The sequence below is a fragment of the Choloepus didactylus genome, chromosome 15, assembly GCF_015220235.1.
Source record: "Choloepus didactylus isolate mChoDid1 chromosome 15, mChoDid1.pri, whole genome shotgun sequence".
NCBI lineage: Eukaryota > Metazoa > Chordata > Mammalia > Pilosa > Megalonychidae > Choloepus > Choloepus didactylus.
In genome coordinates, this window is record NC_051321.1 from 16,755,448 (window position 1) to 16,783,194 (window position 27,747).

General features: G+C 48.2%; 2 protein-coding genes across 4 annotated transcripts in view; both read left to right on the top strand.

Moving 5' to 3' along the window:
• Nucleotides 1–18,790, top strand: part of HSPA12A (heat shock protein family A (Hsp70) member 12A) — a 178,721-nt gene extending 159,931 nt beyond the window's left edge. The window contains exons 8-13 of one of the 3 annotated variants that reach the window (XM_037804299.1): nt 5,289–5,460; nt 8,988–9,074; nt 9,672–9,776; nt 10,561–10,819; nt 13,632–13,735; nt 14,661–18,790. In XM_037804299.1, the coding sequence (XP_037660227.1) occupies nt 5,289–5,460; nt 8,988–9,074; nt 9,672–9,776; nt 10,561–10,819; nt 13,632–13,735; nt 14,661–15,298 (1,365 nt within the window). In that variant the 3' untranslated portion in view covers nt 15,299–18,790. The remainder of the gene's footprint in view (nt 1–5,288; nt 5,461–8,987; nt 9,075–9,671; nt 9,777–10,560; nt 10,820–13,631; nt 13,736–14,660) is intronic. The other 2 variants (XM_037804300.1, XM_037804301.1) reach the window with 2 other exon arrangements.
• Nucleotides 18,791–20,238: 1,448 nt separating this feature from the next.
• Nucleotides 20,239–26,756, top strand: C15H10orf82 (chromosome 15 C10orf82 homolog). Its single transcript, XM_037805184.1, has 6 exons — nt 20,239–20,282; nt 21,572–21,637; nt 23,833–24,051; nt 25,471–25,657; nt 26,264–26,364; nt 26,454–26,756. Exons 2-6 carry the CDS (start codon nt 21,583–21,585, stop codon nt 26,597–26,599), a joined length of 708 nt encoding a protein of 235 aa, XP_037661112.1. The 5' UTR covers nt 20,239–20,282; nt 21,572–21,582; the 3' UTR covers nt 26,600–26,756.
• The last annotated feature ends 991 nt before the right edge of the window (nt 26,757–27,747 follow it).

Sequence of the window (27,747 nt, forward strand, 5' to 3'; positions counted from 1 at the left end):
CTCTGGGCAGCGTCCTCCATCGTCGGAGGCAGGGCCAGGCGTGGATGGGTTGTGGGACTTGGACGTCTGTGATTCAGCCAGAGAAGGCTGGTGAGCAGTTTACCCAGATACAGTGAAACTCATTTATGAAACTCCCCAAATCCTCTGGCATCAAGTGCTTGTTGAAGAAACGGGTTAAATCTCTTTTATAATTCACAAATTTGGGAACCCTTTATGCCCTGTAAGAGCATTCAGCAAAAAGATGGTGGGGAAAAGAACAGCTGATCCCTCTTCTCAGGCCTTCAGAAGAGGTGATATGAGGTGATTCCCCTGAGTCTTGGGACAGGGGATCATGGAGAGGAAAGAATCCAGTTTATTTCAAAAGGCATTTTGCCTGAAATAGGTAACTCTAGTGCAATCCAGAAACCTGTTAAATAAATGATATTCCCATATGTATGATGATCTCATCTAACACGGAGACGCAGCCGGCACTTGTCTCCCATTCTGAGCAAACTACACTGAAAAATAATCATATCAGGAAAAAAATAAAAGATGTAACACCCAGAGTGAGTGCAGCTGCAGCCTGACATGAGGCCAGCAGAACACTGCACTCCCCTGGCCGTCTTCTCAGCTGTGGACACAGCCCCGTGGATTTTCCTGGCAGAGGGCAGGGCTGGGAAGAGAGGTGGGAGCCGAGTCCTTGGCGTAAACACCCACTTCCTGGGCCCCCCTGGAGTGTGGTTTTCCTGCTCCTCTCAAGTAGAGCCCAGGATCACAGAAGAGGCCTGTAAAAAGCACCTACGATGGTGCATCTGCTGGCCTGGATCCTTGGAGGAGTCAGATGGGGAGGGCTGCTCTTGTTTAAGACACCTTTTTGTAAAATTCCCAGGTCAGGTCTGTGGAATGCTTATGTTCCACAGGGACCAGGGCCAGAAAATTGCAGAATAAAGGCTGGCTGGAGGGATGGTTGATTCGTTCACTCAGCAGCTACCCCCCGAACACCTGCTATGTGCTTCAGAGCAAGAAGACCTGACTGTCGCCTGTAGGAAACGTCCCATCTTGCAGGAGAAGCTGGACCTGTCTGCAGCGATCTACAATTGCAGATGGAATATGTTAAGAGCCAGGCAGGGGCTCCAGGGAAGGGAGAGCTCACATCCGCAACAGTAGGCACGAGATAGCAGCTCCAAAGGGGGAATTTGAAAAGGCAGGGAAGGCTCCTCTGCCCCAGCTGACTCTGGCTAGATCTGAGGCAAGTGGACCAATGGATGTCCATTAGTCAAGCCCCCTGACAGCCAGCTGCTGCATCTGAGGGCTTCTGTTGAGAATCACTGCAAGTGTTTATGCAGAAACAAAGGTTACACTTCCTGGATCCTTCCATGGAGAAACAAAGACATCAGAGTTTCTGAGAGTCAGCTGAGTCTTTTGCGTTTCCTCCTTTCCTTGGAGTCCCCCAGCAGCTCTGGGGCCCTTCCTGGGGAGATGGAACCTGAACAGAGCTGGCCACCTCCTCCTGGCCTCGCGCCCCCATTCTCCTCTGTGGCCTCCGTGGGTGTTTGCTGGTGGGGACAGGAGGGTGGTGAGTTTGTCCTGGGTTTCCCAGACAAGGTACAGGCCCCATTCTGAACTTGCTTTCTTCCCCCCTCTAGTTTGGGGACCTTACACTTCCACTCTCTTGACTGCATCCTCTCCCGGATACTGAGGGGACCCCATCATGGAAATGGGTCAAAGCTTTTGCTTTGGAGCCAAGGCCAGCCCGGCTGGGGAAGGACCGATGAAAGGCTTCCCCTGTGGGGCCCAGCTCCTGTTTGTTTTGGCGGATGTCCGCAGGGCCAGATTCGGGTCCGTCTGTTTGTTTCTTAGGCGTCTGTCTGTCTTCAGGATGTGGGACCGTCCCAGTGTGGGATCACCTCCCTGGATGACCACAGCCACAGACCAGGTGCACTCAAAGTGGTATAATTTTACTCAAGGCTCTTCACTCCTCTGGGCCTTTGGATTGGATTATCATATAAATATTTCACTTCCAAATCAGCGTTCCTGCTCAGAATTTCAGCAAAGGTGTGGGTAGATGAACGAGGGAGTTCCTTTGCTGCTGCTTTTTCTTCCTGCCTGCCTCCCACTGCTACATCCTGGGCCCAGGGGAGCCTTGCCATGGCAAGTCCCATCTCAGGTTGACATCCCAATGGGACATGATAACAGTCATCTGACTTGAGAGTTTGCAGAGCCTTTGCCTTACTTCCTGTACACTGAGTTTTTGGGCTCCATATGGCACTCCGCTCCCCCTCCCCCTCCAACAAAATGAATTTAATTTTCTGAAATTTGTAGTTTTTATACATATAGGCCCCACTGTTTCTTTGTAGATACTCTTTCCTTCTTCACTCCATTTTGTGCACCCCGGGGTATAACCCATGTTCCTTTGTATTGGGCACTTTAATTTGAGTCATCGTTGGGCTAAGGATGCCTAATGTGATCCTTTGAGAAAGTGAAGCTTGGGGATGGGGGAGAATTTTAATTATTTGAATAGGGAGCAATGGAAAATCTTTTCAGCTTCTGAGTCAGTGGCCTGTTGACCGATGTCAGCTATGGGCAGAGCCTAACCTCAACTCAGGAACTGAGCTGAAGGGCATGGACATTGTCCATGTGGCTGGATGTGGTAGAGGGTACAAGACAGTGGGGGGGGGGGGGGCGGTCACTGTGGGTGGGCTGGACACGTGCCAGATCCAATCTGTTTGACAAAGCGAGTCTTCCAGAAGGGGTTCTGCACTTTTTCTGAGGCATTCATTATTTGCAAAGTGAAGATTTTCAGTCACCTGCCTGCTGGTACTGTCACTGAGACGTAATTAATTGTGTATGGTCATGACTGAGAAGTTCTGGCTGTGTGTTTAGGCAGTGCTATCCCAGAGTAAATGGGTACAGAGAGTGGACCTTTAAACCAGTCGAGGAGGGTGTATCAGGCACTGAGAGTTTTTTCAAAGTACACAGGCCTGGGCTCTGCCACTCTGTCTGGCAGGGGCATATTTCAATTCTGATGTGCACACCTGATAGAGAACCAGATATCTAAATAAATATTTCAATAATATTATTTTGATAAATAATTTTTAAATCAACAAGATACCTAAAATTTGGATTTTAAAAAAATCCCACATCACCTTTGACCCTTGTTTGCCCAAGAAAGTGCCACTTACTCGTGAGCACTGGGATTTGGGGATCGGTTCATTTCTCTGCGAGAGTTGTCTCCTGATTGCTTCTTTTTTCTGTGGCTGCCCCATTTATCAGGGCAGAGGCTGTCACCCAAGTTCTTGTTCTCCTTGAGTCCCAAAGAGTATCCCCTACCAAAGTCCTGGAAATGACAGGTGGTCTTACAAAGAGAAGGCTGTGGCCTTGGAGGGGGTGGTGGTAGGTGGGGGGTGGGATGGGAATGAGGCTCATCTCTAATCGTCTCTTGATACAGTTTTGTTTTTGAACCATGCAACTGTATTATCTATTTAAAAATTTGGTACAAAAATAAATTTAATGCAAATCGTCAATGACAGCAAAGCCATCGTGCGGGAAGCACCGCAATACAGCAGGCCAGGCCTGTACTCCAGCTCCATTGGACAGTGCTTAAAGGAAGGTGGATGCACCTGGGGGATAAGACCTTCTACCTGTAAGGAGTGTTGGCAGGTACTGGAGGCTGTATGTCCTAGACTTAGTAAAAACAGAAGCACTGACAGTGAATTAAAGAGCACTGGTCTAAGAGGCTCAAGATCTGAGTTTGACCTGGTTCTGCTACTTCTGAGTTGGACACCTTTGAGCAAGACTGTCCTGGTCTCAGCACTGAAAGTCCCATGTCCCAGGCAAACTGGGACAGTTGGTCACCCTACCTTTCTGAGTCTTGGTTTCTTTTAGCATAAAGTGAAGGAGTTGAACAAAAGGCACTGAAGGTCCTTTGCATTTCCAGTACTCTAACCTGAATCCCCCTCCCCTCCTCATCCCAGTCACTGAACCTGCTAAGCCCCTTCCCCTGGTGACTTTATGTCAGGCTCTCCAGGTAGGAGGAGGCCTGCCGAAGGCCTGGTCATTTGTGCACATGTGAGGTTAGCCAGCCCTCCTCTCCCTGGTGTACTGGAAGTATCTGCTAAACTTCACGGGTCTGGTGTAGAACGGTGGATCTTTCTCCAAAGTGGGTGTGACTGGCAGGAATGCAGTATCCCAAGTTTGCCTGGGAAAGGGCAACAAAGACAGCCAACAGTAGTGATGGGAGAGAAGCATGCTTCTATTTACCGCCGTGTGCTCAACCAAGGAAACTCCGTGGGTTTGAACAGTTGAAGGAAGGAAGCAAGAACTTGTGACCTGGCCCAGGCCACATGAGGTGGGCAGGAACCAAGCCAGGCTCGTTTTGCTGACCATCCTCAGAAGGGTGTTCCCTAGAACCTTCTGGACTGGCCCTTCTTAAGGCTTGGCGGGGCCAGGACTAGAACAGCCCAGGTAGCTCAGAGCAGGGGTAAATCCACCTACCGCAGGTCAAGGTTCCCAAACCATTCACCAGTGGAGACCACAGATAGGAATTTGGGGACCGAACTGTTAAAGGGATAAAAGATTTGAAGAAGATAACTGCCAGCTGCCTTTTAATCCACACTCTAGATAACAAGGGACTAGTTGGGATTCCAAGAGGGATATTCTCCTGGACCCCTGCTCATTCACAACCACCTGCAGGCAAATAGCAGGTGTCCTCCTACGGCTCTGGAGCTAGCAGCTCAGATTCCCATACCAGCAAAATCAGATGCCTGCCCAGCCGAGGCCTGGAGGATGAACTGTTTGTTTTCTAGACCACCAAACATTGGTTGGGGTTTGCTCTGATGGTGTCAGATCATGTGGTCACAGTAACTAGAAACAGATCATCTGCCTCCTGTAGTGTTTTCAAAGTTTGGGGGCTTTCACAGCTCTTTTCTTTACATCACTTGAGCAGTGAACCCCATCTGCCTCCCCACAATGCATATACTCCTGTCTTCTCCCCTTTCACATCTCCATTCTAGGTTAAGCAAACCCCAGATGACCCAGAGAGATTTCCATTTCCTGGGGGGGGGTCATGGGTGGGGTGAGTGCTTGTACACTTTCTTCAACTCACCCTGACATGTTGTAGGTTTGGCACCCAACAATTTAGTGATCCCCAAATCTTAACTTTTAAGGGCCTTGGAGACCTGTAGAGGGAATTTCCAGGAAAGCAGAGTGTAAGTGTCCTTTCCTTGGAGATGTCAGTCCTAAGGGTGGGTGTCCTCCCAGCAGGCCTGCCCAGGGAGCCCTGGGTCCCAGCCTCTGTTTCTGTCTTCCAGGCCGGCTTGGCCTCCCCAGAGAACTCAGAGCAGCTCATCATCGCCCTGGAGCCCGAGGCGGCCTCCATCTACTGCCGGAAGCTGCGGCTGCACCAGATGATCGATCTGAGCGGCAAGGCCACGGTCAATGGGTACAGCGGCAGTGACACAGTAGGAGCTGGGTTTGCACAGGGTACCTTGTGCTCTCTCTCTCCCCCTCCTCCTTCTTTTTCTCCCCTCCAGCCCCCTGGATGCTTCTCTACCTTTGAACATTTTAAAGGCATTTAGTGCTGTCATAAAGAGTCCAGGTACTCCAGGAGGAGGTTGGCTTTAAGCACCTCTGTGCTCAGCACCTCTACCCACCCAACATGCCCCTTACCAGGACCCCTGAAAACTAGCAGTGGTTACCCTGGGCTAGCATCCACCCAAGTGCCTTAGGAGAGGGGAGGGGGCTTCTCTCCAAGAACCCAAGGGTGGCCTGGATGTAGTTCTTAGCCTTGCATTTTCTAGGCTCTTCATCTTGTCTACAAACTGATTCTAAATCTAATCCCACTTGCCTGTTATTAATTCTTCCATTAAGACTGTTGACTTATGGCTGACTCACTCACTGGGGCCGCTTCCTGTTTGGTGAGCTCATTATGGGTTTTAGCTGTAAGGCTGGAGAGGGTCTAAAACACAGATGAGACTAGGGTGGGCTGTTCCTGACCCTGGTGATGTTCATTCAATGGCGGGAAAGGAGCCCCTGGCAAGGGCATATTAAGGAGCTTCTTCTCTCCAGTAGTTGCCCACTTGCCAGCTGTCTGGGACCCCAGAACTGTTTTCCCTGGTATCCAGGACTCTGTGGGTCTGCCCGGGGCCACAGAGTGTGCAGACACCCTAGGACAGGATCAGAGTCACCAAGGTGGGCATGGGAGCTGATCGGTAGCCCCCAGGGAGCTCTGAGCTCCATGTTCCATTCCCAGAAGAGGGCAGAAATGCACCCCGCTCATCCATGCCCACCCCTGTCCTGCCCTGGAAGGCCCCAGGCCCAGGGGAAGGAGAGGGAAGACATTAGTGGGGACTGTCCCTAAGTTGTTCCCAAGCTTTCCCTGGGCCCCACCCCGGAAGCCCATCCTGGGTCTCAGGCCTCCCCCCTTCCTTTTCATGGAGGTCATGCTGCCCACCAGCCACCTCTGCATTTTAAATCCAAAATTTATAGTCTGTGAACCTCAGTCACCAGGCACTGGCAAAAAGTTCATTTGTCACCAGGCCACTGCCTCAGCCAGCCAGGGGCATGTGTGTTAGCCCCTTTAGATCTGAGGGAGCCACGGCAAGTGGCTTTTCCTTTTTTCAGCAATGCTGAGCCTCCCCAAAGATGTCAGTCAAATGCATCAAGAATTTGCATACTCAAGCATTACATATTTATTTAAATTTCCTTCATTTTTTTATTGGAAAACAAAAAGGAGAGACTGGACTTCATACCTCAATGTTCTCAACCAGTTTTTCATAAACTGAAATTAATTTTAGAACCAGCTAATTCTAGTGTTTATCTCTTCTCAATGCTTCTTAAATACAACACTCACATTTTCAGGGAAAAATCTGTTTTTGAATGTTTGCCTCCCCTGAAATCTCAGTCTTTGGCTTCCCTTCCTTTAACATGTCGTGTCTACCCCACACTGCTCTGTTTCTGTGTCCTGTGGCTTGTGGGATTTGGTGGTGTTTCCATGCACACAGTGTTTCTTTTTGTTTTTCATAATCCTCAAATTGTCAGTCACCATCGCTTAGCAGGGCAGTGAGGCAGGGGATCTGCTCTCCAAGTTGCTTTAATTCCCCAGGTGGAGGGTGCTGCTGTCTGGGGAAAGTCTGCCAGAGCACTTTATCGAGAGTACCCGTGAGGGTGTCCAAGGCCAGGAGACCCCAGCTTGTTCTTCTGCCCTCTGGTGCTTCTGTGAAAGCCCAGTGGACTCTGCTGTGGAGCCACGGAGGGAGCAGCCCTTGGCCCCAGGCCCCCAGGGCCTGCCATCACCATCATCTGACCCTGCAAGAAATTACTGAGATCAATAAAGGATTGAAGTTTCACTATCTTGGGCTTAATTTTTCCAAAAAAAAAAGGGACAGTTTTTTTTTTTTTTTTGAAAGCTCAGAACATGTTATATTAGCCTTGCTTGGCCGTGTTTTATGAGTGCCATTTACTTTGCCATCTAGATTGCCTTAGAAGAGGAAATGCCTATAACCAGATCTGCAAAATAAGTTCATCTGGAGCTGGTGCTGGGAACAGGAGAGAGTCCCCAAGCTTGAGGATCTCTCCTAGGCCTACAGGAAGTCTTTAATCAGGGGACAGGCATCTCTGCTGTAAACCAGATGGCTGGGTGTTTGTCATTCTAATCCCAGAGAAGTTGTTTTGCAAACAGTGAGCTCCTAGCTAGAAGAGGCCAGAAGGTCGAGGGCTGGATAAGGAGCAACACAGGGATTTGTAGGACAATGTCAGCAGCACCAGCTTTGGGTCTCTTTCGATACAGGTATAGATACAGATATAGCTATATATTGAGCAAACTTGTGGGAGGGGGCAGCGTAGAGCGCTGGGCAGAGCCTTCATCTGGGAAGACAGGGGCTTGCTCTGAGTCGCCCACTGTAGTTATCATTCACTGAGCACCAAGTCTTGTAACAGACACTTTGCCTTCATGATCACCTCTGCCCTAGGGGTCGCGCTGGGTGCTGAGGATACAGTAGAGAAGCTTCCTTGCCCAGCCCAGGAGGAATTTAGGCCAAGTATTATTATCCCCACTTATAGATGAGGAAACTGAGGCTCAGAAGGGTTAAGTGATTTGCCCTCTCTTTGCCTGGCCCCACTGTGGCCCCACCGTTTCAAAACACCTTTCCCTCCTCTTACCATTCCATGAATCGGCTTCCTTAAACATCACTGTGAATTCTCAGCCTCAAAGCATGAGGGTCTGTGGTCCTCGGGTTAACTGGAGGGGCACTGCAGCCGTGGGAACTGCCAGTCCCTTAACCTCATCTCTGAATGTAAGGACGATAACGTGTGCCTGTCCATCCCGCAGGGTGCCGGGAGGCCTGGGAGAGAGCCCACCCCCACCCGACACCCCCACAACGCAAGGCATCTCAGCCACCGACGACCCTGAGCCACCTCCAGGAGCCGAGGTTGTCCCCGCAGTGCTCATGAAAAAGGCGGCACGGGGCTTTGCCGGGTTCAGACGTGCCACGTCGTGGCTGACTCGCCACCTTGTGGTGGAAGCGCACATTGGCTTCCACAGGGTCCAAAAATGGCTCCCGTCCGTTCATCCAGGAAACAGATTAGGAAAACATATGCCACGTTCCTTGTATGAGACAAAGTTCCTTGATGTGAAATTGTTTAACCGGGCACATTGCAGGCTGCTTGGCAGACAGCTTCCTCCCTGGGGCAGCAAAGCCAGGAAATCGGCCAATTTTATTAACCCATTCCAAGAATATGTCACCAGAAGAAGGGAATCTCATCAGGATAAGTTTTTCATCAAGGCCAAAGCTGCCAAGAGGCGAATAGATGAAGTCTGGGTGGAAAGAGCTACTTTCTCTTGGAAGAGCTGGCTTTGCCATCCCCGATGTATTTACTTAAGTCATTTAATCAAGTTTCACTAAATGTTCCATCCCTAAACCTCCTCATGCTGTTGTCTCCACTGACTGCAGATGACTGTTGCTTTTTCATGCTTTCTTACCCGTCGTCATTTTCTTTCTGTCGGCCACTAGCTAAGGAACACGTACGGCGTAATCGGCAGAGTCGGACCTTTTTGGTGGAGAATGTCATAGGAGAAATCTGGTCCGAGCTGGAGGAAGGTAGCGTTCTCGAATGTTCTTTGCGCTTGCTGGTTTTTTGTTTTTGCTTTTTTATTCTTTGTGCTGCTGGCAAAAATGGACTCCCATTTGTTCCTTTTGCACTTTGAGAAAATGTTCAAAATCGGTTGGTTTTAAAGACCACTCCCTCAGGGAGAGCTCTTTTGGGAGCTGTAGTTTTGCATGTTGTAAAACCATGTGAACTCTTCAGAGGACAGGTAGGAATTGGAACCTGCCAGGGCCCGAGTAAGTCTTGAGTTGAGCAGCGGGTAATTTTATGGTGCCATTAGCATGGCAGGAAGTTGCCCATGGTGTTCGTGCCCCATATGCAGCACTGTGTGTCATGGATGCTTGGGTCTTAAAGATTCACTCTTCTCCGTTCTTTATCATCCCTGCTTAACTGTCACTCCTGAGTAGATATCACTGCATTCTCTTTAGTCATGAATAACTCACTGTGCTGCTAATTCGCAAAACCATTGTACTAATGAGACGTGTTGATGGCACTTGGCTGGGTGAACCAAGTTTTCTCCCACCAGCCTATTTCAGGGTGGGGGTGACCAATAGTTCTAATCAAAAGATGGTCATTTATTTTTATTCCAGGTGACAAGTACGTGGTTGTGGACAGTGGAGGTGGCACAGTAGATCTGACAGTCCATCAGATACGCTTACCAGAGGGACACCTTAAGGAACTGTATAAAGCAACAGGTAGGCTCCTGCACAGCTAATTTTCTCACACCTGAGACGTGTCCAGGCAGTTCTGTTTCCTTTATTTCAGATTACTCTCAGTGTTCCATTCTCTCAATGCCACCAGCATGTGGCATCTTAGGCAGTGGAGGAGACTAAAATCTCTTTGCCATTGGGAAGCAAAATGCAGTTAATAGTCTTTGAAACAGTCATATCTGCAATGTGGGTTTTGGCATATAGCGAGCCTGTTTCAGATTCTGGCTAAGGGAATTTGTGTCTGAAAGTCCTGGGGGGGTGTAATTATAACTTGATGTCTCCTACAATTTGGCTGCCAGGTCAGCTTTACAGGGAAGTCTGGGGACACCAGGTCTTAGATCAGGATTGCCAAGCAAAGAACATGCCCTTGCACTGGTGGGGAGGAGGGGATGAGCAAACAGTAGATTTCAGGGAGGAAGAGAGTTCTGCTGATTTTCTGGACCCTATCCTTGGATTTCTTGGATGGGAAAACCAGGATGCTCACCGTTGGTTAAATGCATTGATTTTATTTAGAATGTAATTGATTTTAAACAGATTGTTGATGAGTGATTTCTATAGGAAAAAAAGAAGTTTCTCCACATGGAATGAGATCAACCTAAGTATTTTGAAGTGTAAGTAAAAGTGTATGCTGCAATCTGCTTGCTAAGTGGGTCCAAATTTCTATCACTTTGTGCTTTGGAGAAGAACAGTGGCCAGGCCTGCTTCCCAGAGTTTGGCTTCAGTTTCTGAGTTTTTACCATCAAGGTCTTCCATTTTGTTCTTGGCCCAGGTGGACCCTACGGATCCTTAGGCGTAGATTATGAATTTGAAAAACTCCTGTGTAAAATATTTGGAGAGGATTTTATCGAACAATTCAAAATCAAGCGTCCTGCGGCCTGGGTTGACTTGATGATTGCGTTTGAGTCTCGCAAGCGGGCGGCTGCCCCAGACCGAACCAACCCCCTCAACATCACCCTGCCCTTCTCCTTCATTGACTACTACAAGAAGTTCCGCGGCCACAGCGTGGAGCATGCCTTGAGGAAGAGCAAGTGAGCTGGACTAGCTTGGGGCTCAGCAAGTTCTAGTGGGTGGATCGTGTTGATGGGAGGGATGGAGGGGTGTGGACTCCGGGGGTTCCAATCCTGCACACCTGTTGTGTGACCTTGGGTAAGTGGCTCAACTTCTCTAGTCCTCAGTCTTTTCATCTGGAAAATGGGGATGATAATTCCATTTACCTGAAGGGGCTGTTGTGGGGACGAAGTGAGTTCATGTATGTTAGGTGCTTAGTACAGTGCCTGGAACCTGGAAAGCATTTTATATGTGTAGCGATTATCGTCCACTAAAACATGCAAGCTTCATGAAAGCAGGGAAGTTCATCTGTTTTAGCCACTGCTGTAGCCTTAGTGTCTACAACAGAACCTGGTACATAGTGGGTGCTCAGTAAATGTTTGTTGACTGAAACCCTTGGGAATTTGGATTTCCTGCTTCTCTGAGCTCCTGGGCTGCAGGCAAGTTTTTGTGGCTCCATCTGTTGCAAAATGAACATATTTAGAAGATGTTTTAAATCTTACGAAAAAACAACAGGCAAAAACTGAAGGTTTTTCTAAAACCTTTTTATAATGGAAAATTTTAAACATCTCCCATGTAAAATGAACCCCATCATCCAGCTTCAGCAGTTGTCAGCTTGTGGCTAGTCTATATCCTCATCCACCTTCCCACCAATTATTTTAAAGCAAATTTCAGATATATTATCATCTCACTTACAAGTGTGTATCTCTAAAGAAATTACATTTTAAAACATAACCACAATATTATTGTCATACCTAAAAAATAGTAATTCTTCAATATCATCAGATATTCAGTTAACATTCAAAATTTTCCATTTGTCTCATAAGTTTTTTTTTTTTTTTTTTCTGTTTGCATCAGCATCCAAATAAGGGTTGTACTTGGCAATTATCTGATATGCTTCTTAAGTCCCATTTAATGTATAAATCCTCCCTCCTATTTTCCTCCTTGCAAGTTTATTACATGAAGAAACAGGTTGTCCTACAGAATTTCCTATGGTCTGGGTTTTGCTCACTGCACCTTCCTCATGTTGTGTATCATGTTATTCTTTTACAAATTGGTAGATTGATTTAGAGGCTTAATTCAGATTCAAGTGTGAGATTTTGGCAAGTTTCCTTCATGGGTGGTGGTATTTCCTATTGGATCATATCTGGGGACACATAAAGTGTGCTTTTCTCTTTTTTTGTGATGTTAGCAGCCATCAGAGATCCCTGCTTAGATTCATTAATTAATGAGGGACTATCATTCCTTCTTCATGTATTAGCTAGAATACTTCTATGGAGAGAAGCTTTCCTCTTCAACTGTTTGGTTGCCCTGAAATACAGTTCATTTTAGAAAGGATAAATGCTTGATTCTCTCCCTCCATGGATAAGTTTTCAAAGAAATGATTTGATTTCCTAGAATCCTCCAAAGTGGCTAATAGGATTTTTCTGGTTTGTTTTTTACTTTTGTGGGAGCATGAGGGCAGGAGTATCATTAAGAGTTTGTGAATTTAAAAGCAGTTATATCTGTATTGAAACTCAAGTTGTTGGCCACTAGGCATCACTTCGGGTTGACTCCCCTTGGCATGATACTAATGGTCTTTGACAGGTGGTTGCTTTCTGGTGTGTGAAGATGCTCCAGGCTCAGCATGTACATTCCCTGGAATTGGCCATTTCTCTAGGAAGCTCTGGTTCCAATTAGTGGGAAATAAATTTGACTTGCCTCCAGGTCTTCTCGCTCTTGGAGCAGAGTCCTGGCTGGATTCTCTTACTAGGCTGAATTCTCTCTGTCCCCATGTGTCCCCACAAAGGGCACCTGCTCCAAGTTGAATCCCAAGTGCTGCCTGCACATCCCAGGGGACTTCCAGCTCTCCTCCTAGGCAACTGGCCACAGCCAGCCATTGGGTCATTCCATACCACACCACATTGTTTTTGGCCGAGACTCTGGAAAAAGAATGTGCTGCTGGGCAGCAGTTGGTGTGGGCTTTGCTTCAGGGACAGAGATGCCATTTGCTTGGCCTGTTTGAACTTTGGAACAGGCAAGGTACATACTGTGGATTTGGGTAACAAACAGTTCCTGACATTCAATTAGGCCAGAAAGTTTCCAAAGTGTTTTCACAGACATGGTATTTAACTTGATCTTCACAGTCTCCCCTGGGAGGGAGGTAAGGCAGGTGGTATTATCCTTGATTTCTAGATGAGAAAACCAGGCTCAGTTAATGAACTTGCTCAAAGTCCCACAGCTACTAAGTGGGGAAGGCCAGACGAGATCCAGCCATCTCGACTTGCTGCCCAGTGCTCTCTCTGTGCCACACTGCTGCTTCCTGACATACTGCACCTTTGACTTCGAGACAGGGAAGACACCAAGTATGATTAGGCTTAACACTGTCATGCAACAGGTGCCTGGAGGGTTGATAGGTGCACCTGAGTGTGCAGGTTTGTAGCCTTAGGTAGCAGAACAGTGGGCATACCCATGGGCCTTTAACCTACTCAGATACTACTGCATGTGGTTGTCCCAAACGGGGAACGTCCTCTATTTGTCTCCTTCTCTTTCACATTAAATCCTGGTCTTCAGTATCCCAGTGGAAGGTCAGCCACAGCCAAAAACAAAGAGAAACAGAAAAGGTTATGTCTCAGCTTTTGAGTATCCTAGGGGTCCAATAAAGGCAGTTTAGAGGTTTCCAGGGGTGACCATCAGACCCCTTTCTGCCCCCTTAGATGTGAGGGCTGCTGTGCCAGGGCCCATGTCTGTGCAGACAAGCTGGGTACTGTTTAGATGTTCATTGCATGTTCCTCTTATGCCACATTCCCACAGCGTGGATTTCGTGAAATGGTCCTCACAGGGGATGCTGAGGATGAGCCCGGATGCGATGAACGCCCTTTTCAAGCCGACCATCGACAGCATCATTGAGCATCTCCGTAAGTATCAGCCAGGGCTTGGCCACTCAGTGGGGCAGAGCTGAGAAGGGAGGTTGGCTTTTCCAGTGTCACCAACCAGTGCACGTGAAGTCAGGTTGGCAGGTGGTCCGGGGTCTGGAACCGATGGCCAGGGCCCCAGCTGAAGCAGGCAGGGTGTGGGCACGTACGAGGGACGTTGCTGGGAGAGGCTCTGACCCCTCCTCTCGGGTACCGCAAAACAACAGAGAGCCTGTCCTCACCTGGGCTTTCACTTTGGCTTCAGAAGTCAGAGATCTGGGAGCTCTAAAGCAATATGGTACTAGAGCGACAGGCCCTAGGGAATGTAGATTCTTTGCTTTATGAGAACAAACCAGAAATCCTAATCCTTGCCAAGGGAGAAATAACTTTTTGTGAACCAAAGGAAAGTCTTGTGCATGACGGACAGCAGAATCTGGCTACACACTTATTTCACTGCTTCAGTGGTCCTCACCCAAGGGCATGTAGTAGACTTACCTGGGGGTCTTTTTCAGGATCCAGGCCCCCATCCACTTCCTACCCCTCACCTACCAAGTCAGTTCAGGTGGAATGGGATTTTTATGAAAACTGAAGTATAACATTTATATCAGTCTGCCTTTACATACCCAATAGAACCAGAGGCTCTGGCCAGCTTACAGAGTATTCATTGACACAAAACGAAGTAGTGCTTCAAATGATCATCATCAATCTGATAAAACGGTGTCTACTTAACAGCTTTCACTTGTGCCTGAGCGTACTGGCCAGCAAACTCCCTTCCTTGAAAAGACTAGATCTGCAGAAATTCTAGTCAATGATTTCAGACTGAGCGTGTCCTCCAGATGGCCCAAGTGGCCTTGTCTTTGATCCCCACAGGCTCAGGCCACCCACCTGTTTTGTGTGACAGGACAGTCTCCCTCCCTCTTCCTTTCAGGGGACCTGTTTCAGAAGCCTGAGGTGTCCACTGTCAAGTTCCTCTTCCTGGTGGGCGGCTTTGCGGAGGCCCCCCTCTTGCAGCAGGCCGTGCAGGCTGCCTTCGGGGACAAGTGTCGCATCATCATCCCCCAGGACGTGGGCCTCACCATCCTGAAGGGCGCGGTCCTCTTTGGCCTGGACCCTGCCGTCATCAAGGTACGCCGGTCCCCACTCACCTACGGGGTGGGTGTGCTGAACCGCTACGTGGAGGGCAAGCACCCCGCCGAGAAGCTGCTGGTGAAGGACGGCACCCGCTGGTGCACAGACGTCTTCGACAAGTTCATCTCTGCCGACCAGTCCGTGGCCCTGGGCGAGCTGGTCAAGCGTAGCTACACCCCGGCCAAGCCCTCCCAGCTGGTCATTGTCATCAACATCTACAGCGCTGAGCATGACGACGTCAGCTTCATCACCGACCCCGGGGTGAAGAAGTGCGGCACGCTCCGCCTGGATCTCACCGGGACTGGAGGCACGGCGGTGCCTGCCCGGAGGGAGATCCAGACCCTCATGCAGTTTGGGGACACCGAGATCAAGGCCACGGCCATCGATATAGCCACCTCGAAGAGTGTCAAAGTGGGCATCGACTTCTTAAATTACTAACCAGCTCTCCCTGTCGCCTGCCCCCTTGGACTCAGCTCACCTGCATCTGCTGACCTCAACCCTGACTGTTCTTTCCCTGATCTTGACCCTTGACCTTACCCGCCTGAATTTCAGCAGGGAAGATGAGAGCAACCAGGGCTAGAAATAGATAGGGATGTTTGAGGGCACATTGGCGTCAGAAAACCTGTCAGAAATTGAGATTGAGGTTTGGGAGTAGGGAATTCACATATCCCAGAGGAGCAGCTAGTTTCCATAGGTACCAAAGTGGAGAGGCACCACCCGACAAGGCAGGCAGTGCACTTCTGCAGCAACGATCGAGCTCGCTTTGAACAGACCTCAGTTAAGTCGTTAGGATGCCCTCCCGTTATGTTTTAGATTTGAAGTCTGCTCTTTAAGCCAAGAGGAGATTCTTCATCTCTTTGAGACTTTTTGTTTTAAATGTTTTGGATGTCAGTCAATATAAAAAGCAACCCATCTGCAGTTAAGTTCTTTTCATCATCATGTGATTGAAAGTGATGATTCAGTGGGAATTTGGAGCGTTTTTAGCTGGTAGGAGAAGACTGCCTACACTGGGCACTATTTTAGGTTTTCATAAAATTTAAATTCCAGATAGGCTCAGTGAAGAAAAACTGTAGACTGCAGCCTCAGCTAATCCACTAGGGTTCCTGTGAGTAGGAGAGCTGACACCTCAGCTTTTCAGTAGACAAACCTCGCTTTGATAGAAATGGATGGTTAAGGACAACTAACGTGTCCCAAATTGTATGCTGTATCTGATTCCAAATGCCAAATCCTGATTTCTGAATTCATAAAAAGTTCTCGTTACTCTTAGTAGCACTTGGATGTGGAAAAATCAGGTTGCAACTGTTGGCTTCACCAAGCTCAGGGGTCCAGAATGGCCCCTTGCCCTGGAAAGGATAGATTTTTACCCTCCTCCCTACTTACCCTCACCCCCCCAAGAATTATGGCCATTTGTTCCCACATTTAAAAAAGAGTACGTTGGTGAAACATGAGAGATGAATTCTATGTTCTACTAAAATCTTCAGTAGATAAAGTCTTTCTAAAAAGAATCTGTAGATCTATACTTCATGAATTACGCCCATTTTTTTCAAAGCCATTCTGTGGATCACCTGCAAGTGAAATGCCTGTGCACGTGTTAAAAACAGATTCCTGGGTCCCATCCCTTTTACTAACTGAAGCCAAATCTTGGAGAGGGCGACCCAGAATCTGATTTTTCATATATACCACAGGTGAACTCCTAAATTTAGTTTGTGTCGAGAGCCGAAGCCCAGACATGTTTGTCCATGGAGTGATGCCCTCACACCTTGCCCTGTGGGTGGATGGGGCTGGGTCCCCACCTGGCTTGGTGCCGGCACTTTTAACCCTCACAGGAAGGACTGGGGGAGGAAAACGATGGGAAGAAAGGAACCCCAAGAGCAGGACTGGCTGGGGAGCCAACCGGTGGGTATGAGCTCTATCCTCACCTCGGTTCAAAGCCAGGAGCCACCTGAGGAAAAAGAATAAAGAATCTCGCTCACACACAGCCCATCTGACTTGTTCAAAGCTGTCTTTTCCGCCTGCTGGGATCCATTCATTCCAATTTTAAATCACTGGAGGCATCATGAAAGAACAGAGAATGAACTTAGAGTACAAGTTGAATTCACAAACCCATTATCATCATTGGTATGCTGATTTTTAAATCACACTTCAATTTCCATTTTAACATGTCTTCTTTTTGCATCGCCTGCTGCAGAATTCCCTACTAGAATTTGAAACGTGCACAAACCACAGAACTAGAGAATGTCAGCTACATAACTTGGCAGAGGGATTTCACATCCAGTCACAAAGGTGCGTTTGCTAGCATTCTCTTTCTCGCTGCCTGCTCTGCCTCAAAAGCCAGATGTCATGGGTCTTCCTTTGGTGTTGCCAGCCATACTTTACAAATAAGACTTTTCAATTCAGTTATGAGTAATATAATTTTATGTATATACAATATTAGAATATTGTACAGAATCTTTATTTCTATAATATGTTTTTCTTGTAAACAAGGAAAAAGAAAAATGCTCTTTGATTTTGGTTGATGACATTGCTGCCCTTTATTTTCCACGATTTCATTTCATAATTGTGCTCACTTACCATTGATTTGTACCAATACCAGTCTATGGACTATGTATGCAAGACTGAGTGTTAGAGATGCCTAGGGTCAGAAGACTTTGAGCTGATGGTTCACTTGGATCAACAGCTTTGTCAGACCCTTCTACAAGAACATCCTTCCCAAAGGTTCACAGTTTAAACTTAAATGAGCATCATAAAATGTCGATTCTCCTGTCCACTCTTTGAGAGCTGAGCATTCTGGTTCTATAAGCAATGTGCCTGTGCAGAAAAAACTATGAAAATTCTTTGCATCCCTACAGTGGGGAGTCAACTTCTCCTTCTGGGACAAAGCAGTCACTCTGAGGGAAAGTGTGGTCCACTGAGTGATGTTTTCAGTACGCCAGGGTCAAAGGAAGGAATCAAATGGGGCATAAATCCAGCTTTTCTCCTGGATTCAGTCTAAGTGTAATATAGTCAATCCCCTCTTGTTTTGGCTAATGTAAGGCCTTTCCCACCTTGTCTTGAGGATGTCTCCTTGCTGATTTCTCTAACTTAAATGAGCTGGTTAAAATATGAAGTGTTGGCAAATAAATGATGGAGAAGGGGCAGTAATTTGACTGATCTTTCTTCTGGCCCCCTGAAGTTATAACCCCAGAAGGGGGTTAGAAGGAAACCCCCAAACCTAGCCCCCTGTCACTGAAATATTCTAGAATAAAAGCACTGGATAAATGGACTTGGACACATTTTCTAATCTTAGAGAGTTTCAAAAAGGCCTGTTGTCCTGACCCACTACTTAACTGTCCCTGGCATATTATCTGATATTCACGTTTCTTGGAAGTGGAACTGTCAAAGATTTGCTTTGTAACTGCCCCTTCTGTACACAGCAGGCATTAATAAATGCTGAATGGCAGACTGATAGGAAACAGGGAGAAATGTTCAAGTGCTTTTGCAGAGTGATGGCTAAGACAAGTCCAGATTACAGAGCTTGCCCTACCCTTAGAACGTTATTTAGATCAAATTTAGCTTTTAGAGTCCAGGTCTGGTTAATTGCCAGGGTAGCAAAGAATCGCATGCACCAATATAAACAGGAGTCAAAATGCACTGGTAGTCGAAGATCGAATTTCACATCGCAGAGATGTAATAACTGTGATTAAGCTGCATATTTATGCCAGGAAATGGCTTAAGTGGATGGCTAGAATAAAAGTTGTTGGTTATAATGTCACACCTCTCATCTGCTTGGAATATGGAACTATATTCTAAAATATCAGCCACTGGGGTCTTGTTCACGGCAAGATAAACTCAAACTTCACAGAACTTTGCAGCAGTTCACATCTTGACGGGATTGTATCTGCAAACTTTTGCCTTCACGGATATCTAATAAAGCAAAACTCTGGATCTCTGGCCCAGAATATTATGTTTTGTCTTGCTTTGTGCTCTGGATTCTAAGTAGAATTACAGACAGATCATGACAGACCTCATCTTCCTCTGCATCTCAGATTGAGATGGATCTCCATCTCCTCTCCTGGGTGTAGTCAGATTTATTAACAGTCATTCCAACACGACTGCCCCTCTCGTTAGCTGGGAACCAAGCCTCCATCGATGTCCATGGAGCCCCTCTTCCCTGCAAGGTGGAAGAAAACCATCTAGTTGGAGAGCAGGCAGATAAGCTGGAGTGGCCAATGACAACACCAGTGCATCCAAATGAAGGTCACACGCAAAAGCGGAAGGCCTGGTGCCTTGCCCTTGTGGCATCCTAGCAGGCACACCAAGCTGGCTGGCTTGGATTTATTCCAGGCTCTAGCATCTGGGTCACCCTCCAGAGTTTGGCTCTAGAAGCTTCTGGATGGCCCTATGGGGGTATAAGTGGCTTCTTCCTAAATGGCTGGCTGAGGTAGGGAAGGTTAGAAGGCACAGGAAAGAAACCAATAGGTATTGGGAAGTAGTGCCCCTGGCCATCATCTTGCCCCCCAGCCTCAGTTTCCTTGTCTGTAAATGGAGCAGTTGGGAGCAGCAGTCTGCCAGGCTGTTCTTTCCTCTGGTTCAGACAGTGGACAACTTGCTGGGTTTCAAAAGCTGAGGCTCATCTCCGAAAATAAGCCCAGCCCTCCCTTGGTTAGAAAGGAGTAGAATGTATGATGAATTAACTCCCCTTGACATCCCTTCCTCCAGTGTGGTGTCTGTTTTCTGTCCTTTTCCAGACCCCGCCACTTTGGAAATCCAGCCTTTCCTAATAGGAGGCAGCGGTGGCGGTGATAAGCCCAAGGAAGGGCCTTTATTTGGAAGCTGGCCCCTCCCTCCCTTCCTGGCTCCCCACCCCCACCCCTTTCCTCCCCCAATTCAGAGGCCCCGCCCTGCCTGCCCCTCCACCTCCTGGGCCTGGGTTCAGGTCGCGGGAGAGCGGGGAAGGCCCGGGTTCCCGCCCCGCCCCCCCAGGCCGGGTGAGCGCACAATGGCGGCGGGGGGGCGGGGATGGGGGCGGGAGACGCGGGCTGCTCGTGGGGAGCCTCGTGGGGCCACGATCCAGGCAGGCCCAGGTGAGCCAGGGTTGGTGCGGCGGGGAAGGGTCCGCGTCCGCGCTGTCTGAGCCCCACACCGGCCCCATCCTCCAGGCCCCTCCTCTGCAAGCTCCGCCCCCGCCCGCCTCCTGCAGGCAGGTCTCTGGGTGGGGTCCTGCAGCCGCCCAGTCCGACACCCTTCCCGCTCTCCCGCCAGCGGCACTCCTTTGGGAAACAGAATCCCCACCTCCAGAGTTTTAGAGGTCATCCTTCAGGCCTCCTTGGGTGCGGGAACCCTCAAAGGAGTTACTTGCCCTCTCTGTGCCTTGTTCTTCTCATCTGTCGAGTGGGGACTGGAATAGGAGCCACTCCTTAGGGGAGCTGTGAGGTTGAACAAGGTAATGCAGCTCTGCCTCCACTAGCAAGTGCTCCATGAATGTCTGTTGTCATTTCTGTCCTCCTCTGGAAATGGGGTCACACTAGCACTGCCATGGGGCTGTTGAGGGATGAAAGGACCGGAGGCATGTAAGCTCTTAGAGCACTTCTTGGCAAGCAGGTGGTCAGTATCTGTGGAACAAATGAACAGGGTGACGGGTGAGGACCAGCACCCATTTCACAAGCCAGGGATCAGCCGTGCACTAGACGAGGTCCAGTCCTCACTGCTCTCGGCCCAGTGGGGCCGAACTGGCTAAAGGATGCCCATCACTGCTGACCACACCCTGACTGCTGCCCTCCTCAACCAGCACCCGAGGCCCCTCCTGGCCACCAGGGCCTCACCAGAGACAGATGATCTGGCCTTGGCGGCAGCAACACATGCCAACTGCGGACCCTGGCCCATTTGGGGTCTTGCTTGGGAGACAGCACCCCCATAAACTGATGCTAGAATCAACCCACCACCACCTTCTGCTCACCCACCACGGGCTCCAGGACAGCCCTTTCGGATTTCCTGATCCCCTCTGGCTAGAATGTCATCCATCCCAGGGTTCTCCACTTCAGCATTACTGATACTTTGGGCTGGATAATTTTTTGTTGTGAGGGACTGGCCTGTACATTGCAGGAGCATCCCTGGCCTCTGTCCTTCAGCAGCATCCCTGGCCTCTGCTCAACAGATGCCACAGCTATCGCCCCTCACTCCTTTCCCCCAGTCCCTGTACGACTATCAAATATCTCTAGACATGGCCAAATGTCCCCGGGGAGGGGAGAGCCCTGCACCCCCCACCCCCTGTTGAGAACCACAACCCGATTCCACCCAGATAAAGAAAGGTGTTTGGGGTTAAGGGTGCCTTGTCTCTCCCCTTCCCTGAGCTTCATGAACCTTTCACAGGGGCTCCTGGCTCTTGCTGATCTTTGTGTTCCCAATCTCTGTCATGGTTTGTGACCACAGTGCATGTGTGCAGTTCACAACTGTTGGATGGATGATGGATGGGTGGGTGGCTGGAAGGCTGGGTGGATGGGAGGAGGCCTCCAGGGGAAGGGAGACAGCTGGTGGGTGAAATCTGCGCACCTGTTGTCTGAGTTAACGTGATAGGAGATGTACCTGGTCATTGGTTTCCTACTTTTTAACGGAAGCCCGTTGGTGCTGCCTCAGTCCCCTGGAAAGGTCATTCTACTCCCAAGGGCTCTTGCACATACCTGGAAAGTACTCAAGGAGGGACATTTGATGAAATGTCTCTTCCTTCATTAATAGAGAGCGAAAGCATGGAGTCTTCCAAGACCTTCATGAGAAAGATGCCAATCACACCAGGCTACAGTGGTAAGTGGTGACGAGGCCTGCAGAGGTGCATGGTACGCAGGAGGCTCTCAGTTAAAGCCCATTTGGGCCAGTTGCTATGAGGATAGACACAAAGAATAAGTTGGTGCTCATCCTTCTTCCCAAGGTGGGCTTTCTCAAGTCTTGTACAAGGGCCATTCTCGTGGTCCCATTTCTCCTGTGTCCCCTAAAGGGAGGGTGACTTATCGTCCTGGGTTGCCCAGGACTATCCTGGTTTTAGCACTGAAAATCCTGCATCCTTGGCAAACCAGGACATCTGGTCACTCTGCCTGAAGGCTTCTCCTCCCCAGGCTTCTGGGTGACAAAGGACTAAGTCACATCTCTGTGACTGACAAGCCTATTGGTTCCCATAGACCCTCTGCTCTCACATACAGCTTTTTTCTGGGGGTCGGGGGATAGTACATGAGAAATATCCTGAGGGTACCCAGCTTTACTTTGATCCTTCTGGCTGGTCAGGATTTGGGTCTGACAAACTGGGGTTCAAATCTCTGCTTGGACACCACCAATGTGAATGTAGCTAAATTACTTACCTCTAAATGCCTTACCTCTTTTCCTGTAAAAATAGAGTGTATTCATTTCCTAGGACTGTTGTAACAAATTCCCACAAACTGGGTGATTTAAAAAAACAGTTCTGGAGGCCAGATGTCTAAAATCAGTGTTGGCAGGATCGGTTCCTTCGGGAGCCTCTGCGGGAGATCCTGCCCCCTGCCTCTCTCTTGGCTGCTGGTGGCTGCTGGCCATCCTTGGTGTCCCTTGGTTTGTGGCAATCTTGCTCCAGCTCAGCCTCTGTCTTCACATGTGCCTTCTCGCCTTGTCTCAAATATCCCTCTCCGTCCTCTTATAAGGACAACAGTTGTTCAATTTAGGGGCCACTCATAATCCAGGATGATCTTATTTTGAGATTCTTAATTTCATCTGCAAAGACCCTGTTTCCAAATAGCATCACATTCACAGGTACTGGGGTTGGACTTGGACATTCTTTTTCTTTTTTTTTTTTTGGGGGTGGTGGTGCATAATGCAACCCACTACATGGGGAAATGGTAGATTTTTCAGAGGATTATTATGAGGATTAAAGGAACTGGTATACATAATTTATCTAAAATGCCCCGACCCTTAGCAAGACTCTGTAAAGGTAGCTTGTATTCCTCTGTGTGTGCATTATTTAAAATCTACAGGCAGACAGAGGAAGCCCTGGTGGGGGAAAAACCACCGTGACAGGGCTGCTGGGTTTCCATGTCTGCCCCCGCCCCCCTACATTAGGGGATCTTTTAATTGCCCAAGGGTAAGGGGGACTGTATGACACAAGTAGGACTTCCAAAATCATCAAGATCAGTTCAGCAATTAGATTCTTCTAGAGGCTTATTGCAGGGGGCAAGGGTGTAGGGAGGGAGGTGGCTGCATTTGGCCAAGAAGCCAGGTTTCCTTTACCTAAGGACAAAGGCAAAAAGGGTGGGCTTCTACAATGAGAGATATTATTATTATTATTAACATTATTATTTCGCAGTTTAAAACCAAGTTCTTAACCTAATCTGTTGTTTTAAGAAACATGGTTTTATTGTGACCATATTACAGTACTCAGGATTCAGCATCCAGTATAAATAAATAGTTGTGTTTTACCCATACTAATTGTAATGATTATATGTTATTTTGTGGGAAATGGTGAAAAATTGTTCTAGGGGTGGGTCTCGCAGATAATGAATTTACCTTTTTTGTCTAATAGGCCTCTGCTTTTAATAAGCCCACAATTTCCAGATGATCCGACAAGAAAGATCCAAAATTGCATTTGGGAAGTGTCAAGGAAAATAAGCCTTCTCTCTAAAAAGAGGAGTAATTTCAGTTACTCCTCAGACTATCATTTTGGCCCATTAAATGCTTTCCCCATTTGCCATTCAGGCTGACATCAGGGGCTTTGCTATCAAAGAATATTTCTGTCATCACCTTGGTTGAAAGGGCTGTCCCTCTGCTCCAAGGTCATTTTTTTTTGGTGGCCTTGGGAGGGACCATCCACAATGCAAACTACAAGCGTTGCTTGTATGAATGGCCTTTGGAAAAGTGCAGTGCTGTTGGCCAAGGAGGAAGTGACAAGGGATGGGCCGAGATTCTGGGGCGTTTAGGCAGATTCTAATTCCCCGCCGGCCACCCTTGCTTACGGGCTCTGCCTGTGATGGATCTTGCAGGCTTTGTGCCGTACCTCAGCTGCCAGGGATCCACCAGCGAGGACGACCCGTTCAGCTGTCTGAAAACCTTCCAGGAGAACACGCAGCGATACAAAGACCAGCTGGAGGAACTTCGCTGCTCGGTGGCCACTGCCCGGAAGCTGAAGCCCATCTGCTCCCAGGACACTGTCCTGCGGACGCTGCACCAATACTACAAGCAGTACCACCCCATGAGTCTGGGTACCAGCTCCCCTCGAAGCGGCCCCCTTACCCCTAGGTCGCAAGTGTAGGTCCTAACAGACCAGCTGAACTGCCCCGGAGAGCACCAAATCTGGCACCGTCCCAAATCCCCCGAAGTCAGTGCAAAATGGAAAGGCTCAGTGTCTTAAAATGAGAATTTCCAGGGGGTAGAGGGACACACAGGAGTCTTGCTCAGAGATGAGGGTTCTGGGCTGGGAACCAGGAGCCCCTGGGCAAAGTCCCCACAGACTTTCAGCCATCAGCTTCCATATCAGTAGGTAGAGTTTTTTTTACTTGCTTTCTCTGTTCTGGGCACCATTATTTCATTAACCATCCACAACAACCCTATAACCTAGATAGTGTTATTCCCATTCTACAGCTTCTCCACCCACCTTCCCTTGCTATGTGGGAAGGGGTCTGACACTAAATAACAACCATCAATGATGACATGATTATATAATGTTAGTAATCAAAAAGCAGCCACCTATAAAACAGTAACTTGACCTGGATGATTTATAAGGTCTAAAAGCCTGGAGGAAAAGTAATGGACAGTTTTGTTTGAAACAGAACTTTTTAAGAACTCATGATAACTTATATGTTTGCTGTGCTTTAGAATTTTCCAAGCCATTAAAAAGAACATTGGCCTGAGGTTTTGGGATTTAACCCAGTCCTGCGACTACTTGCTGTGTGACTTAGGGCAGATTACTTCCCCTCTCTGGGCTCCAGTTTCTTCAGCTAGGGCTGGGAAGGGATAGACTAGATGCTAGATGTCCCTTGGGTGCCTTCCACCTCTGGTGCTCTGGGACTCATGGCCTAATTTGATCCTTATAGCAACTGGAGGATACAGATTAGATGGTAATCGTTCATCGCATAAATGTGAAACTGAGGCTTAGAAAGGGGAAGTGACTTGCCTGAGATCATGCCGTCAGCCAGATTCAGTCATGACCCAAAGTCAGTTTCCCAAAGGTGAATCTGATGTACCTTCTCCTAACCTGGAAGCTTCTCTTGATTCCCTTATGTAAACGGCCACACAGCGATGTCTGAAGCTTTTTCATTAGTCTGAGAAAAGAAGTGGCGTCTGTTTAGGAGCAAGGACTTAGGAATCAAAGAGACCTTTCCTGAATCCTGGCCCTACATTCCTGACATTGTGACCTTGGTCCAGTCTTCTAACTTTTTTAAGGTTTCAGTCCCCTTCTTCATGAAGTGGGGTAAGAATGGTACTAACTCTTACAGTTTGCAAGAGAATTAAATGAGTTATGTAAAGCCCCTTCCACAGTACCTGTCTTGCAGAATCAACGAATGGCAGCTGCCCTTAGTATATCTGCAGGCATGGGGGCTCACTATGGGCTAACTGTTGGGGTGCCAGCTAACTTGGGAGTGCTGCCCAAAGCCCTCAAGAAGCATGATGTCTCTTTACAGAATCTAAATATATAAAGAAACCTCTCCAGGAGCCCCCCATCCCTGGCTGGGCAGGCTACCTACCGAGAGCCAAGGTCACTGAACTTGGCTGTGCCGCACGGTACACAGTCATGGCCAGAAATTGCTACAAGGACTTCCTGAACATTGTGGAGCAGAGCAAGAGAGCACAGCTGAAACCATATGAGGAGTAAGTCTATCTCAGGTCCTACCCAAAGGTAACAAGAACAAGGGGGAGGAGCAAAGCCCAGGCCAGGGGTTTACCAGATACCTTGATCCCAGTGCTAGGGTGGACTGTTTTTGTGTCTGATATGTTTTATAGAAGGGGCTTTATTTGCAATTGCAGAGCCTTCCCAATAGACAGCCACCTTTGCTCCCCATCCATGCCCCAGCTTTCCCCAGCAGCCCTGCCTGTGGTCTTTGCTGGTCTACAGGGAGGGGCTGTGAGTAAAAAGCCACAGCCAGACCAACAGGCCACCTGTCCTTGAAGCAGGCTAAGGCAGGGCATCTAGTCCAGCTCTGAAACTACTTGCTACCTGACTTAGAGCAGGGCAGGAAGAAAGGGACAAGAGGCTTCCTAGGGCACTAGGGGAGAGAGATGGCAGGGAACACCAGGATCCTGGCTCTCGTGGCCTCAGTTTTCTCTTCTGTAAAATGGGGGATGATGAGCCTTACCTTTCAAATAGTTGTAAGGATTAGAAATAAATAGTGCTCACATGGCACCTACATAGTTTATATTTATTCTTTTTATTATCGATACAAAGGAGTAACTCTGTGACTCTTGTTCTTTCTTCAGAATATATAGCATTAGCTCCACACAACCTCCACCACCTCCTCCTCCAAAAATTTTACAGCATGATGGGCTCCTGCCAAAATATCCAGATTTCTCCATTCCAGGCAAGGAAGGACTCTTTTCTTTTCCTTCTACTATTTTCTGCTTAGCTGGGCCCTCTGACTGTGCCTCATGCAGATGGTTTCTCTTCCAGATAGAAGCTGTCCTATCCTTGGAAGACACCTGAGAGAAGATCTCAGACCTCCAGTGGTGTGTGGCTGTACCCAGAAGCCAAATATGCCATGTAATGGGAAGGTTTATCTGGAACCACTTTCCCCAGCAAAGTATGCAGAAGGCTAGGAGGGTTGAGGCTTCGGAAGTGAAGCCCTAAGGTGAGCTCACAGGCCTGCTATGCTCACGCCAGGATCAGCCCTTCACCCACACTCCTCCCAATGATCGGGAAATTTAACCCCTGAAGAATCCTAACCACTGCCTATGCCCTGAGCAGATGGCAATGAATGGCATGCCCTTAATGATAAAGACTATAGCAAAAAGTTTCATGATATAAATTAATTTAAAGCTTTCATTGTAGTGGGAATAAAAAGGATGCTTCTTGGCATGCTACAGGTCTCCGCAGGGTATTTTTTTTTTTTTCAGGCTATGTTAACCTTGAGAAAAGCCAGGGCGGGGCCTATCCCGTCTTAGTCTTAACTCAGGGGAGGAAGACGGTCCAGTCAGACCTGCTCCTCCCTGAAGCCGTAGCCCCGCCCTCGGGCCGCGTCACTCCCGTCAGTCATCTTGGGGCGTGGCTTGCGGATCTGCAATGTTGGTACGGAGGCCACGCCCACTGCAACTTCTGTTATTTTAGAATCTCGGTTCCCAAGACCCACAGCTGGCAGACACCAGCTGATGTCCTCCTGCCACTGGCAGGAGCCCTCTCTGACCCCACTGCCAGCTACCAGCGTGCAGAAGAAATGAATAGTAGCTTCACGGGACCATGAGGCCGAAGGCACCAAAAGGCTCAAAGACAAGCAGAGCCAAAAGATGCTACTCCTGGGAGTTTTTCCCAAGGCAGGAATTATTATCTGGGTTCCCAGGACCCCCAGGTTTCCATGAATAAAAGTCAGGAGGTTTGAGAACTTTGATTCTTTGGTGAGAGAAAAGTTACTTCTTTCTTTTCACTCAGTTCCAAGAGAAATTTAATATTTCCTTCATGGTGAATGTAGGCAACAAACCACAGCTGCACCTGTCACCTTATCACCAATAGAAATCACAGATCTTTCCATAGCTAGGACGTTTGTTGCCAAGTAGCTTGGAATAATGCTAATGCCCATCACTCCTTATAATTATAGTGGTTAGATTGCTACAGCTACTCTCTAGCATACTGTTATCTAATATTTAATCTTGTTCTTTTTAATATTTTGATAAAATAATTCAATATAATTGGTTTCCTTTGTAATGCTATGTATTTTATTTTATGCATTTAAGAACATTATTCTGAGAAGAGG